Source organism: Mauremys reevesii, linkage group 3 (genome assembly GCF_016161935.1).
Source record: "Mauremys reevesii isolate NIE-2019 linkage group 3, ASM1616193v1, whole genome shotgun sequence".
Classification (NCBI taxonomy): Eukaryota; Metazoa; Chordata; order Testudines; family Geoemydidae; genus Mauremys; species Mauremys reevesii.
Genome location: NC_052625.1, coordinates 48,970,280 through 48,985,145, shown reverse-complemented (window position 1 = coordinate 48,985,145; position 14,866 = coordinate 48,970,280). Strand labels below are relative to the sequence as shown.

General features: G+C 38.6%; 1 protein-coding gene across 1 annotated transcript in view; it reads right to left on the bottom strand.

Annotated features, from left to right (window-relative positions):
- Positions 1 to 14,866, bottom strand: part of USH2A (usherin) — a 577,940-nt gene that overhangs the window by 475,595 nt on the left and 87,479 nt on the right. Inside the window, exons 12-13 of the mRNA XM_039530373.1 lie at positions 7,971 to 8,166; positions 3,884 to 4,525 (exon numbers count right to left, since the gene is read on the bottom strand). Of these exons, the coding sequence (XP_039386307.1) occupies positions 3,884 to 4,525; positions 7,971 to 8,166 (838 nt within the window). The remainder of the gene's footprint in view (positions 1 to 3,883; positions 4,526 to 7,970; positions 8,167 to 14,866) is intronic.

Sequence of the window (14,866 nt, the reverse complement as noted above, 5' to 3'; positions counted from 1 at the left end):
AGACCAGAATTCCTTGCTGGTGACAAAGGTAGCATACTGTGTGAGTATTCTGCTTCACTGCACAGCGGGAGCAGAATAGATCTCTGTCTGTGCTACTAGTGGCAGCACCTAACCATGGCACACTGTATATGCTCGTCAGTTGCAATGGCGAGGTAGGAAGGGATCTGATTGAGATGCTCTCCCCTAATTGTAGGATGGGGAGATGGGAAAGGGAAGGGCAGAGAATGAAGAAAAAATACAATAATGAAGGAAGTTTTTTTTTAAATCCCTCAACATATCAACAGCTGGGGGACCTCTAGCCCCAGTGAATTGCATCATCCCCTTTCAGTCCTACCTTGCATCAGGAGGTTCTTGCTAACCAATGTTCCCTGATATCTAGTCTTGAGAGACTAACAGCCCACTAATTGCCCAAAACATTTGTAATATGTAGAACCCATTAGTTTCTTAGTAGTCTTGTGCAGCATCTCATGGCATTCACCCATCTGTTGCTAACCAGAAACAGTAGTTTTGGGGAGAGGCTTTAAGAAATGGCTGCTTGGGATTTATAGTCAGTTTTCTCCAAACTAACTGAAGTGTCTAGTTCAAGCGACTTAGGACTGAAGTCCCATTTCAAATGTGAGAGAGGCTCCTAAAGTTACTTAGGCACTTTTGAAAATGTGTCCTCGGCACGTCTGAAAATTTTATCTCAAGTCAAAGTCTGAGGGCTAGTCTACACTAGAAGCGCAACACTGGTGTAGCTGTTCTGATGCAGCTGTGCTGTGTCGGGTGAAGATGCTCTATGCCGACATAAGAGAGTTCTCCCGTCTGCATAATTACTCCACCTCGTAAGAGGTGGAAGCTATGTCAGTGGGAGAATGTCTCCCTCTGACATAACGTCAGTGAGGACAGCGCTTACGTTGCTGTAACTTGCATTGCTCGGGGGGTTGGTTTTTTCATACCCCTGAGTAACATAAATTATATCGACATAAGCAGTGGTATAGACCTGCTCTGAGTGGCTGCATGGAAAGTTGTGGTCTATGGTTAGCGAGAAACTCCTAAATGCCTTCCTGTTGCAAGGCCTCTGCTCAGCACAGGTTCTAAGGCCTGAATGGTTGTGGAGAGGTTGCCCATCCAGGTCAGGGTGGCAGGGAAGTGTGCTGACAGGGCATGTACACAGTGAGTGAAGACAGGTCCAGGGCAAATACTACTGTACTTGTTTTGTGGTTAGAGGCTTTAATTCTTCAGGGCTGTAAATCCACTGCCTCTCATAGGCATTAAGTTCATGTGTGAAGTAAAAAGGGGTTTTCTTCTTCTAAAAAGGGTTGCTTCTGCTTTCCATACAGCACTTATTAAAATAACTGAGCAAACAGTGCCTCCCTCAAGTTGTATTTAATTTCAATATTTTTTCATTCAAAAATAAAAATCTATGCAAGAAAACTATTCTTTATAAATCAACAACAAACCAGGAGACCTGAGGTTTCCCCAGTTCTCCCCTTCCTCCATGAATCATATCTAATTGATCTCCTTTCTCCACGGGTGAGAAAACGGGATGAGAAGGCATGAGGATGTGTTGAGATTTTGAATCACATCAAACTGAGAGATTTTTTTGAAAGTTAGAGTGCAAATATCTATCTTTTTGTGGCTAATTTTAGGTCTCTTACTTGAATTTATTTTAAGGAAATATACTGGGAAATGAGAACACTTAAAACTACTTGAGTTTATGCTATAAATCATAGAGTAAATTTATTCAGGAAACTGAGTTAAAATAGGTGCATTGTCCCATCAATCTAACCTACCCTTAATGTATTTTTATGGTTGCCATTTTACCTAATTAATTACATGCTTTTAATTAGTCTGTGATGGCTACAGATATGCTTGCAGTACATTTTGTCATCTTTGGCCTAAGGCAAAGCCAAAGGACATTGTTAGATTATTTGAAACCGATGAAATTGCTCCATAATTCCATAATTTAAGACCACTATTATCATCAGATCAGTTTGTAAACAAATAATATTTTAAAGAATGCATACTCTTTAGAGCTGGGTATTCTTATTATGTTATTATAACTCACTGTGTTATACTTATTACATACACGGCTAGTATGTTGTCTTAGCAGATTTGGGTTTCTCAGGGTTTCTTTCAATAGCTGATCTAGAAACTGCAAGATTAAGTTCAATCATCCAAAGCGATTCATCCACTGGTATGTATTCCTTCCTGCCTTCTTACCCTCCTCCTCCTCCTCCACATTACTCCCCACCTTAAAAATCCCCTCATTATTACATCAGTGAAAATCTAATACTGACACCTCAAAGATCTTTTTCGGGTTACTATTGTACATCATCAAAATTTCTCCTCCCTCCTTTGAATGTACCCTGATATCAGCATCTATCATGTGGTCCAGGAAACAGTGCACTGGTCTGGGACTCTGGTTCAGCTGGGTTCTATTCCCAGGTCTACCACTGGCCAGTTGGGTGACCTGAGGTAAGTTACTTCATCGCTCAGTGACTCAGTTTCCCCATCTGTAAAATGGGTATATGATATTGGCCCGCTTCGTAAAGTGTTTTGAGATCTACTGATGAAAACAGCTGTATAATACCTAGGCTAGGTGATATTTTTAGGCTCCAAACCACTGAAGTCAACACAAAACTCCTATTTAATACAATGAGTACAAGATGGGGCCCTTACAATGTTAAAGAACCAAACTCATCTATAAAGCAGTAAACTCAATGCTAATCACTTACACATTTGTATACACTTCTTGGTAAAACAAGACAAATTACTTCCTCATAACAAGATTTTTTTTAAAACAAACAAGTATGTGAAAACATTCCCTCATGTGCCATGTAGGTTTTTCCACATGCTATTCTGTTCATACTATCAATTAGACATTTTTAAACCATTATAGATCTACATAAACCCTTGCCTTCACTTTTCAAGGACAAGGGTGGGTCACTGGCTCAGGAAGCCTTGACATCACTCCTCTACCTAGCCCCAGCCTGCTCTCTGATTAAGTGCCTGCTGTAGAGTGTCAGCAGGTCAGATAGAACTGGGGAAGGAATGAAAAAAACACACACAATAGTGCTATATTTATTAGTATATGTACCTAAAATAATTTAAATTAATGTAAAAAAATACTAATGGAGGTTAAGCTGCATTTTTAACCTATGTTCAAGTTATCGAATGGCATATTAAAACCAATGAGGCTCTAATGTACCTTCTAATGTGCACTGCTACTTTAACAAACTGCCTATAAATTTAACTTGAACTAAATCTTTCTCTTTAACACAGATTAGGTTAATAATACTTGGGGCTTCATTATATTCACCTGTTTTCTAAAAATTAATAAAAAGATAATTATAGTGCTACCCACTATCATAAATGCAGATATAAACTCCATTTACGGTAATGTAGAATGAAATTCCTTAATTGTTTCAATGCTCTGTGATGTACCAGTTGCATTTTCAGCTGCTTATAAGGCCAGTCCTTGCTTAGCCCTTGTGAGGACCTGCATATCCCCAACATTATGGTGCAATCACATGCACTTATAGGACAATTTGTTTTGCCAGCCTTCTTAAACTGTTCCTACAAATGTCTCCACAACTTCCTCCATACTAACCGCTCATGCATGGAAGACCCTTCCTGAAATGATCTTTGAGAAAACTCTTTCAATTCCTTCCTCAAGACCTCCATTTGCTGCAATTCCTATAACAAATCACCAGTCAAATCATGAGCAACTTCATTTATGTCTATGGAGATGTACAAGTATGGAAAACAAACTTGTATAAATTGGAGGTGAATCAGGGCTAAAGCCCTATCAAAAAGGACCAGTATAATAATGGAAAAGACTGTTCTGATTTTGGAATACTGCAGAGTGTGACAAGCAACTTTCTTCCGATTTCCTTACCTGATTCACACTGATTACACCTTCTTCCTTGACGATTAGGCAGGCATACACATTGTCCACTAATCTGGTCGCAAACTGTTCCTGCTAATGTCCCCAAGGAGTCACAGTCACAAATCTGGCAGCCAAGAAGGTTGCTAATGGTAAGATTGTACATATGAGGCACACACACATTGCACTGAAGCCCAGTTACACCAGCTTTGCAAGAACACTGTCCTGTTGATTTGTCACACAACAGAGAGCCATTTACTGTACCAGCATTATCACAATTACATGGCAGACAGGCTAAGGAATTATTTTGTTGTACTTTGTAATACCCATCTAAGCATTCATTGCACTGTCTTCCTCCGGTATTAGGTTTACATACACATTGCCCTGTCATAGCATCGCAAACCATTCCAAAAAGCGATCCTGCGGTATTACAGTCACAAGTCTTACAGCCAGTAGCATCCAGCCCAAAGAAGTTGTCCATGCAAGTGTCACACTGAAGCCCTTTGGTTTCTTCTTTACAATTGCACTGCCCAGTAAAAGGGTTGCAGAATTGGTTCAGTGAGCCATAGATATTGCACAGACAAGGCTCACATCCATGTTCATTAAAATTTCTGCTGACTTTAAATCCAAAATTACAACGATCACACTTGAGGCCTGAAGAGAGAAAAAGTTATTAATAAAAGGAGAAAGGAGGGGGGACATTCAATTCAGTCAACAGAAATTCAATACAAACTATATATTTTAGATCTTTTTTTAAAAAGTTCTTTCCCACCACAATTTTTAACAGTAGCAGCAATGAGGTGGCTGCACAAAACTACAGAAAACAGCAGGAGCTATTTCTTGTATGTTTATATTTCAGAAATAATAAGGTTTTTGTTGGTTTTCATAAACAGATTTATTTTCAACTCAAGCAGATTGTAAAATCTCTGGCAAAAACTAAATGTGATGTAGGTGACCACTTGTTACATGACCTATCTTCTTAACTACAAGAGATGATACAAAATGGATGGGCAGAAGTTGTGCTCAGGGCTGTCAACTCATTTTGATGACATATACATAAACACTGCAAATTAGACTAATTTCGATGAGTTTTACTCATCATAATTCAATTTTAATATTGATTACACTTATATACCAGAGTTTATTAGTAGTCTTTATGAGATACAGAAAATGTTTTCCATAATCCAAGATTAAATAATGCTTTTGTCTAGATGTATGATTCAGTTATTACTTACAATACATTAGAAATTAAATTGTTTTTTTTTCAAACTTCATCCTGTAGCTCTGTTAGTTTTGTTTACAAATGCATTGCTTTATCCCTGCCTCAGGGGTTGCAGCTGAATTTTAGTTTATAAAATTTACCTCACAAGAAAGCAAAGTAAATTATTATTTGAGAAATGCTAACTCACATGTGTATGTGTGTTACTTTTCAGTGGGAAAATCTTTCACTATGATAGCATGGTTTAATTGTGGCATCCAGTAAAAGAAAAAAAAACGTAGGTACTAACAAAATATTTCCATCCTTTTAAATAAAAAAATCCATAAATATAATACATTTAGAAACTCATATGTAGAAAAGCATGTCTTGAAATGGTAGGAAATACATTATATACATGGATAAAAGCTCGAGAACTCCAACAGAAGGCAAGTTCCTTTAACAGTGATGAATGGCTCACCTAAGGCATATCATTTAATTTCAATAAGGAAAATAAAAAAGGCCCACTATTGCTGCAAATTTTAAAAATAACTGTATTGTTAACAAGAATTATGACTCATTTTGAACTATTAAAATTGGTCTACATGGATTCATATCATATCAGTTTTAAAAATATGCGCAGTGCTTATTTGAATATGCCATACATATTCCTGACAGGTAATCTATTCCTAACGATACTGAGGAAGGCCTACAGGGCATCACATTCAATGTTAACAAGTACGGGGGAGTTAGCACACTTGGCATTTAATTCACATTCTTCTACCTTTTTATTCTAGATGAATGACCTACTTTAATAAAATTATTGGTGCTAATGTATTTTACTGGTGATAGAATCATTAGTAAGATTTAACAGTTGTGTTAACTCTACCAGTTCACGTTCCATAACATTGCAGTACACAGTTACATTTTCTGTTATCACATTTCTTTAGACAAAATGACAATAGACTGAGGTTACTTGTAAACCAAGTTTAAAAAAATAATTCAACCTACATTTTAAAGAGGTAGCTTTTCTTTATAAAAGTTCACTGCACAGGGACTGGTAAATAACACTTATTTACACATGGTAACAAGGGAAAGCAGAGTATTTACAGTTAGTTGTGTAAACAATCCTACTGACGTGCTTAACTTTAAGCACAAGTAGTCTCACTGAAGTCAACGAGACAACTGTGCTTAAAGATAAGCATGTACATGCATGTTTACAAGATTGGGCTTTATGTATCTTCCTCTCCTCCACCCTCCATAGATTTTTTTTTAAGTGAAGAGAAAAATCATCCCAAATACTTTCATAGATAGTGTAAAAGGTTTGAAATAATTTAAGTAAGCAAGGGTCTGATCCTGCAATCCTTGCACACCCAATTTCTCACTGATGTCAAAGCAAGCTTGGGAATATACAAAGAATCCAAAATCAGGTCCCAAATGTATATGAAAAAAATATACTACAGAATTGTTATTTAATGTAGGAAATTCAATTTTAAGATGCATTAACTGTTTACACTGAAAAAATCAGGATTGTTTGATCCTGCGAGGATCCTGAGCACCTCCTGAGGGATGTTGACCACACTTTAATCCCCACTGTAGACAACAGGAGTTAAAGGCACTCAGCATTCCATATGAAGGAAGCTCAGAATTACCCAGGATTAAATCCTTTTAGAGGCACATTTTCATGTATTTATTTATTTATTTATTTATTGGCTTGTTTTGGAAATTCCAGCCACAAGAACAAAGAATAACAACTTGTAAAAGTTCACAACAATTCAACTTTTTCAGACATTCACTTTAACCCCACAGCTATCATATTTCTCTCTTACAAAGATATGGGTGGGCACTAACAGAGATTTAGAAGTCTGGAAGAAGCAGTTGTTCACAATTTAGTAAATATGAATTACCTAAGATCTGAACATTGAAAGGTATTTTTAGTATCAACATATGATCATGGTTGGTTCAAAAAATACAGATTACCAATAGTTTGAATGATAAATAGATATAGGATTTTTTTGAGCCGTATGTATGGCCTGAGACACGTACGGTTACCATGCAGGGCTCACTCTATCAGGAAATTCTCCTTGCATAATATTCCCATACATCAATATTTCAAAGTGTATTATGTACACTGTGTATTTTGGGCACTTGATAAATTTTGTCCTTATGTGGCTGTGGCTCCCCTCAAATATGCTGGAAGTAATAAATTGCTATAATCAAATCTAATTTCTGAAAAATACCTGTGGGAGTAACAAACAAAAAAGCACGTCTTGTAAAAAAAATGATAAATAACACAGAAGGTAGCAGTTTATTATAATCAGCTTGGCATTGAATTACAAAATTAAAATTATGTGGCCCTTGATAACTAACCCTAGCAATGTTCATGATCTGTGGAATAATGTTGACTTATTTTGCATTTCATAGGAACAGTTCAAAGAAATACAATAGAAAAAAAATGGAAAGATTTATCACAAAGGGACTCTGTAGCACAGAATATTTTGAGGGGGAAAAAATCCATTTATTTTGGTCTATTAAGAAAACTAGCATGGAAACGATTTGCTTAGAACTCATTAAGTATAAAACATTTTGAAAAAGTGCTAATTTCCTAAAAGAAACATCTATGCAGTAAGCAAATTAATATTATTTCTGTGAGTTATTAGTATGGAGCTATGTGAGCCAATGCAGCTGTGGAATAGAGAGACTTCTAAAGGGTTGATTAAACTAAGCTTCAAACTGTAGTTTGATAGAATTATTAAATTAATACATTTTTAGACAGTTAATTTCATTCAGGTTTTTTAATCTGCCTTCAGCAAAAGAAATTTACTGTATTTTTCAGTTTAGAAATCAAATGTTTTATTTCTAGCAGATAAGAAATATGGCTGAAAACGCTTACATTACACATACCAATAACATTTGCTTTGCACTTGCACTGGCCTGAATTTTGGTGACAGGTAATATCTCCATTGACTGTCCCAGAGGTATTACAGTTACAGGGACTGCAGCCATCAGGGTCTGACTGTTGTAGATTGTAGAATCCTTCCTGGCACTGATTGCACTGTCTGCCAGACACATGTCTCTTACAATTACATTGGCCTCCAATCTAGAAAGATACAAAATATTATTGAATGATGAACGTATCTATTTTTAGATGATACACTCATTAGCAACAACAGCGGAGGGTATGGGGGAGATAGAAAACTTTAAATGGAAAAGGAAAAAATAGGTCTGTGAAATACATGTATTATTTTACTTACTGAGAAGAAAAACTAAAATATTAAACAAGCATAAATATAATGATTTAATTTAATTAAATCAAATAACTTTTTGTAGGGTGCAAAAATTAAGAGTTAAACACAGATGTATTCATAATCTAAATATTGAAAACCACGAAGGAGAACTGTCACCAGGCCATGCTTTTTCCCAGCTCCAAAGCATCCTCTGCCATGCCTATTCTTTGCAAGGAGGTTAGCAAACAAATAGAAAAACACAGACTTTAATTGGCTGGATTGGATTCATCTGCTCCAGTCCTGGGGAGCCAGGCTTAGTCTGTGTACAGGGACCACCTACCCTGTGACAAATACAAGACCCTATTCTACAAATGGGAATTTCTGCTTAAAAAAGATAGTACCATCTGATCTGCAGCTATTACAAAATAGTGCCTAATTTCTAAAGGTGAAACCCTGTATTTTTGTTCAGGCAATGCTTCTATTTACTACAATGGGAGTACTGGCTAAATGAGAATGGAATAAAGATTGCAGGATTTAACCCAAAATAAAGCTAAATACCCCATGTGAGCAGGATAGGATAATTTCTGGATACTATGGAACTAACTGCCCCCTTGTTAACAATTGATTACAACAGAGTTACTCCGGATTTACACCACAAGAGAAGAATCAGACTGTTTCCATAATTTGCCAACCTTGTAGAATTGATTCACCATTGCCTGGACATTCAGGAAGGATTAACTAACTGCATAGGGCCAAAGCTATTTACTTCTATGTGAATCATCATGTGAGTGAAGAAAGCAGGATTTGGCTCAAACTGGAGAAACAAAATGTTCTAAAACATTAACATTACTCTTGTAATGCTCTCTACTGAAATTATCTCTCATGGAATTCAAAACTTCTTTGATCAAGGCCTTTCTGGGTTTTTAACACAAAAACCGAGGCCAAACTGGAGCAAAGGATGAGGCTTGAGGTGGCTGGGTCAAAGCTACAAAAATATTCCATGTAAAATATACTTTCTGTTTATTTGGATCCTCCAATCTGTACAGTGTAGATCTAAGGATCATTAACCTGAGTGAAAGAAAATACAGCATCTCTAGGCCTGATAGTAAATATTGGATGCAAAAACTGTGCCTGAAGGTTATATCCAAGCACATTCCAAAAGAAAATCTTGCATTATATTATACAGTAGAATTTCTTTGTATTGATGACAGAGACACCTATTGTAGATTACCAAATTTTACAGGGGGAAAAAAAACATGATTAGAAATCAAGGATACTGCATGAAATAAATGTACAGCAAAACCTCCTCAAGCTGTATCAATTACAGAGGAGCCCCATATGCAGACTAGTGAAATTTTCAGGGTAATGAGTGCCAGGAATGGGAAGGAGCACCAGTACCACAGACAAGATTTAAGTGTCATTGACGTGCCAGGTAGTACAGAGTGCCAAGAGGTGACGCAGTGCTCTCAAAATTCAGTGGCAGAAAACAGAAAACGTACACTGAAGAACTCACCTTTAGCAAGGAGAGAGAGTCCACAACAGAAAATACAGGCACTCCAAGAAAGGGAATATTGGCTGAACATTAGGTGTAATTTAAGTTCTCTCTAGACCAGTCAATATGATCCACTAGAGATCAGATTATAAAGATCTCTTCCTCCTACAGTGGCACTACCTTTCAAAGTTATCCTACACTTTGTAATCAATACAGGAGATTAAAGCCAGGAAACCAGTTAAAACAGTAATAATCTATCTCAGTAGCTAAACAAGAGGTAATGGAAACTGGGATTTTAAATGAATATATTTAACAGTAGAGGAAGCCTCATCAGGTTGGGTATTATGGGATCAGAAGTATGGGTATGTGCCTGCAGAAGGTCTCTGTCGTCACCCACTGACATACTGTCTCCCACCCTGATTTGTAACGTTTTGAAATAGGTGAAGAGGGAAGACATGTTTGTAAAGATAAGCCTCCAGTTTGATTGAGAAGGCACTATTGCAAATGTCCATGTATTTCTAAAACATCTTTAAGTGTTTTGATTGAGTCTTACCAAGAAAAGATCAGATGACAATATACTTTTCTGCTCCCCACCACCTCAAAAAGCAATTGGAAGATCTGTTTTAGCCCCTATTTGCCTTGAATGCATAATTCATTACCCAAAAATTGTGTTAACACAGAGTTAAGGCTGACCAGCAGGGTCAGGAGTCAGCTTCAGCACTGTAAGTCTCTTAGCAACATATCGAGCATAGCTGACCCTGACAGGGGCTGTCAGATGGACTGCACTTCCTGACTGGTGGAGCTAAACTACTGCTTGACCCAGCAGTACCCAGCGCTCACTGGCTGTTCAACATGTTCCCTGCCGCAGCTGCTTAATCCTGTTTCCTGCACCTGCTCTTACTTTCATCCAGCCTGTGCCTACCTGGCCACCCTGCTCCTGCCGTTACCCATCCATGACACCCCTGGTTGTAACCCCGGCTCCACTTCCTGACTACATCTTTTGCTAGCCCATTGCCTCTGGCATTCGGTTTCTGATCCCTGTCTCTGCCTTTGGCTCTAATCTCAGTTACTCCCCAAGTGTTCTGTGGTCCTGATTCTTGACTCTAGCTCATCTCTGCTTTAAACCCCAGGCCTGGCCACCCCCCTGGCTCTGACCATTAAGCCTGAACACCCACATCCTGGTCATGATCCTGACAAGCAGTATCTCTTATCCTTCCAGAACATCAAATGCATCTACACTTAAACCTCTGAAAACCAGTAAATACAGAGTTAAGGTATATACCAGCCCTGCAAAACAACCTTAACTCAGCCCCTCTGGAGCTGGGAAGAGCCTCTGGAAATAGTTTTTTCTCATGCTTACCCTTACTGAAATAAGAATGTGAGCATCAGGTTTCTTTTTGCCATTGGGGAAGGTCAGCAGTCTAGTGGCATGCATGACACTACTCACTTAGCCAAGGAGACCAGTAAGTGAAGGCAATGTCTCAGAAGGAAGCCACAGAACAACAGTGAATGGGTGATAACATTTTGGAAGCCTAGGGTGGTTTGTGTGGAGCAGGCTTGGTGTTTGAGTGTAAGCCAGATGTAGGTAGTTCCTATTCACTATGCCTGATCTAAACTCAAATTTTGTCAGCAAAAGGGTGTTGGATTTTGTCGTACCATGTTTAATGTGGTCTGCTACTTGAGTCTTCTGTAGCATCTCCATGAGTAATGTGTTACTGGCATATGGGGGTTTTGCTCAAAGAAAGTAGAGTTAACAATGCATTAAAGGGCTGGTGCGTACCCAATATTTCCTGGCTTTCAGAGATTCAAGCTTGTTTTGCCTTAACTCTATTCCCTGGTTTTCAGAGGTTTAAGTATAGATGTTCTGGAAGGATGAGAGGCACTGCTGGTCAACTTTAACTCAGAGTTAACATTTCTCAGAAGTGAATTTTCTTTGTTTTTGAGGAATGTTATTAGTGAGAGGATGTGATTAGGGGGCACAAAAGATTCCTTGGAAACAACTCACTGCCACTCAGTTAGGAGCTCTGCCCTTCTTCTGGCCTCTCCATGCCTCCAGTAGGGCTACAGGGAGGAAGGCAAGTGGTAACTGATAGGCTGTGAGGCATATATCTACCAGCTGAAGGCAGCAAGGGGGGATTAATGGGGGAGGTGTCCCAGACTGTACTTCAGGGGTTAGTGTAGGGGGAAGGGTCTCTGCACAACCTTCTCCAGCATAGGAGGATTACAGAGGTGTGAAATGGCTCATTCTTTCAATAAGATGTTCTCAGATGAATCAGGAACATGCCAAGGAAATGAATATAGCCTGACAGACAAAATAGCTCAGAGGTGTAAACTGACCTATTCATCTCAATGGATGTTCTCGTCCCTCTCCCCAAGTATACCCTGCCCACTGGAGAATATCAGTTTTCAAAATAATCTTGCTATGCATGTGTGTTTTAGACCAGAGTTCATATAAGATGTATCCAGTAATTTCTGTTATCTCCTCAGCCTCTAACATCTCTTAGCAGAGATCAACCTCCCATCTTATATTGTTTACTCCCTCAACAGCTGATTCGTCAGATCAAAATGCTTGATTCTTGTGTAATTAAAAACCCACAATGTTCAATAATGAATTGAATATTATGCAATTTTAATGGTTTTGATACATGTTCTCCCTTAGTTGGTCTTGGTTGTGCATTGGTTAATTTCTGCATCATTTCTTTTTCCTCTTTATTCCATCCTGTACATCACTCCTTTACAAGTTCTCTTTGGTCACCTAGGACCTGATACAACTAAACAGTGAGGATAAATAGATAAGCTGCTTTTGTAAGATGGTTTTTCCATGACATCACAGAATTTTGAGGGATTCTGTCATTCATTAATGTCATGGATGGAAAAATATGAGGTGAATAATGTACATCATAATGCATCTTATAGTTTCAATGTGTTCAATTGGTGCTATTTATCAAACTAGTCAGATATATTGAATATGTTTGAGAAAGAAAGAAAAAAGTCACACTAGTTTATGACAAAAAATATTTATATACATATATATTTTTAAATAATTCCTGTGTCTTATCCATCAGATAGATTTTCATGGTGCTTTTAAATAATGTATATAGTTCAGAAGAAGTGCTCCAAAATGTATCCTGAACAATCTCTAAGGAACATACGGCAAGGTAAAGTTCTAAAGTCTGCTATATAGTAGAACTGAAATACATTTACCCTTGATCCTTTGAATGCCCAAGACAGCAATACAGTAAAGAAATCTCCATATACAGTTCTTAGCATTGCATACTTGAATGTCTTTTAAAGGGAATTAATAGCCATCACGAGTTCTCAAAGTAGTAAATTTTTGAAATATTTTTCTTGCTGCTTGGATATATTTCACCCTGAAATTATGAGCCATAATTTGTGAAAGGTGCTTGTGGAATCTTTCAATATATTATACCATTTTTACAAATGCTTACTGAATGGCAAAATTATACATGGTGCTATTCTTGTGTTTGTCAAAACAGTCATTGAATCATAAAAATTAAAGACGGAAAAGATCTTTTAGATCATTTACAATAAAATTTTCCAAAGTGCCTGGGACAGTTCTCAGGGCACCCAGGACTGAGAGTCACTTTGTTACCCCCTGCCTCCAGTGTGAGGGGGTCTTGCCTGTGCCTAGCTGGCTACCAGCTCCCTAACACCTCCAGCATTTCAGTCACTCATGCACTCTTCTCTGGGCTTTGCCTTGCAGGTTAACAATAGGTGAACCACAGTCCTCACGTCCCTTTGAATCATAGAACATTAGGGTTGAAAGAGACCTCAGGAGGTCATCTAGTCCAATCCCCTGCTCAAAGCAGGACCAACACCAACTAAATCATCCCAGCCAGGGCTTTGTCAAGCCAGGCCTTAAAAACCTCTAACGGTGGAGATTCCACCACCTCCCTAAATAACCCATTCCAGTGCTTCACCACCCTCCTAGTGAAATAGTGTTTCCTAATATCCAACCTAGGTCTCCCACACTGCAACGTGAGACTATTGCTTCTTGTTCTGTCATCTGACACCACTGGAAACAGCCTAGCTCCATCATCTTTGGAACCCCTCTTCATGTAGTTGAAGGCTGCTATCAAATCCCCCTCACTCTTCTGCAGACTAAATAACCCCAGTTCCCTCAGCCTCTCCTCGTAAATCATGTGCCCCAGCCCCCTAATCATTTTTGTTGCCCTCCGCTGGATTCTCTCCAATTTGTCCACCTCCTTCTATAGTGAGGGGACCAAAACTGGACACAATACTCTAATTGTGGCCTCACCAGTGTCGAATAGAGGGGAATAATCACTTCCCTCGATCTGCTGGCAGTGCTCCTACTAATACAGCCCAATATGCCGTTGGCTGCCTTCGCAACTGACTCATATCCACACTGCTGACTCATATCCAGCTTCTCATCCACTGTAATCCCCAGGTCCTTTTCTGCAGAACTGCTGCTTAGCCAATCGGTCCCCAGCCTGTAGCAGTGCATGGGATTCTTCCTTCCTACGTGCAGGATTCTGCACTTGTCCTTGTTGAACCTCATCAGATTTCTTTTGGCCCAATCCTCCAATTTGTTTAGGTCACTCTGGACCCTATCCCTACCCTCCAGTGTATCTACCTCTCCTCCCATCATTCAGATTATTGATAAAGATGTTGAACAAAACCAGCCCCAAGACCAACCCCTGGGGCACTCCGCTTTGAAGCATTCCCCTGTGATATCCAGCTCCTTATACTGGTTACTCAGAGAAATCCCAAATCCTCTGCCCCCAAAGGTGCAGTGTACCTCTAATTTACCAGTTTCACCTTAAACCACTGCTCTGGTAAACCACACAGCCCTTGTGAGCACTTATAAGAAATAAAAAGCAGGTTTACTTAACAAAGGAAAGTTAACTAAAAACAAGAAAGAGTGATGGAAATAAATGATTACAATACCAAAAAAAATCATAAACCCACAAAAGCTGGCTCTACACATTCATAGTTACCTTTCCTATCTATTAAAGTAGGTTTTCCGCCCAGCATTCTGTTGCAGAGCTAGCAGGCTTCATGGGAACCAGGAGTCCTGTTTTTCATAATATCCTCAGTCC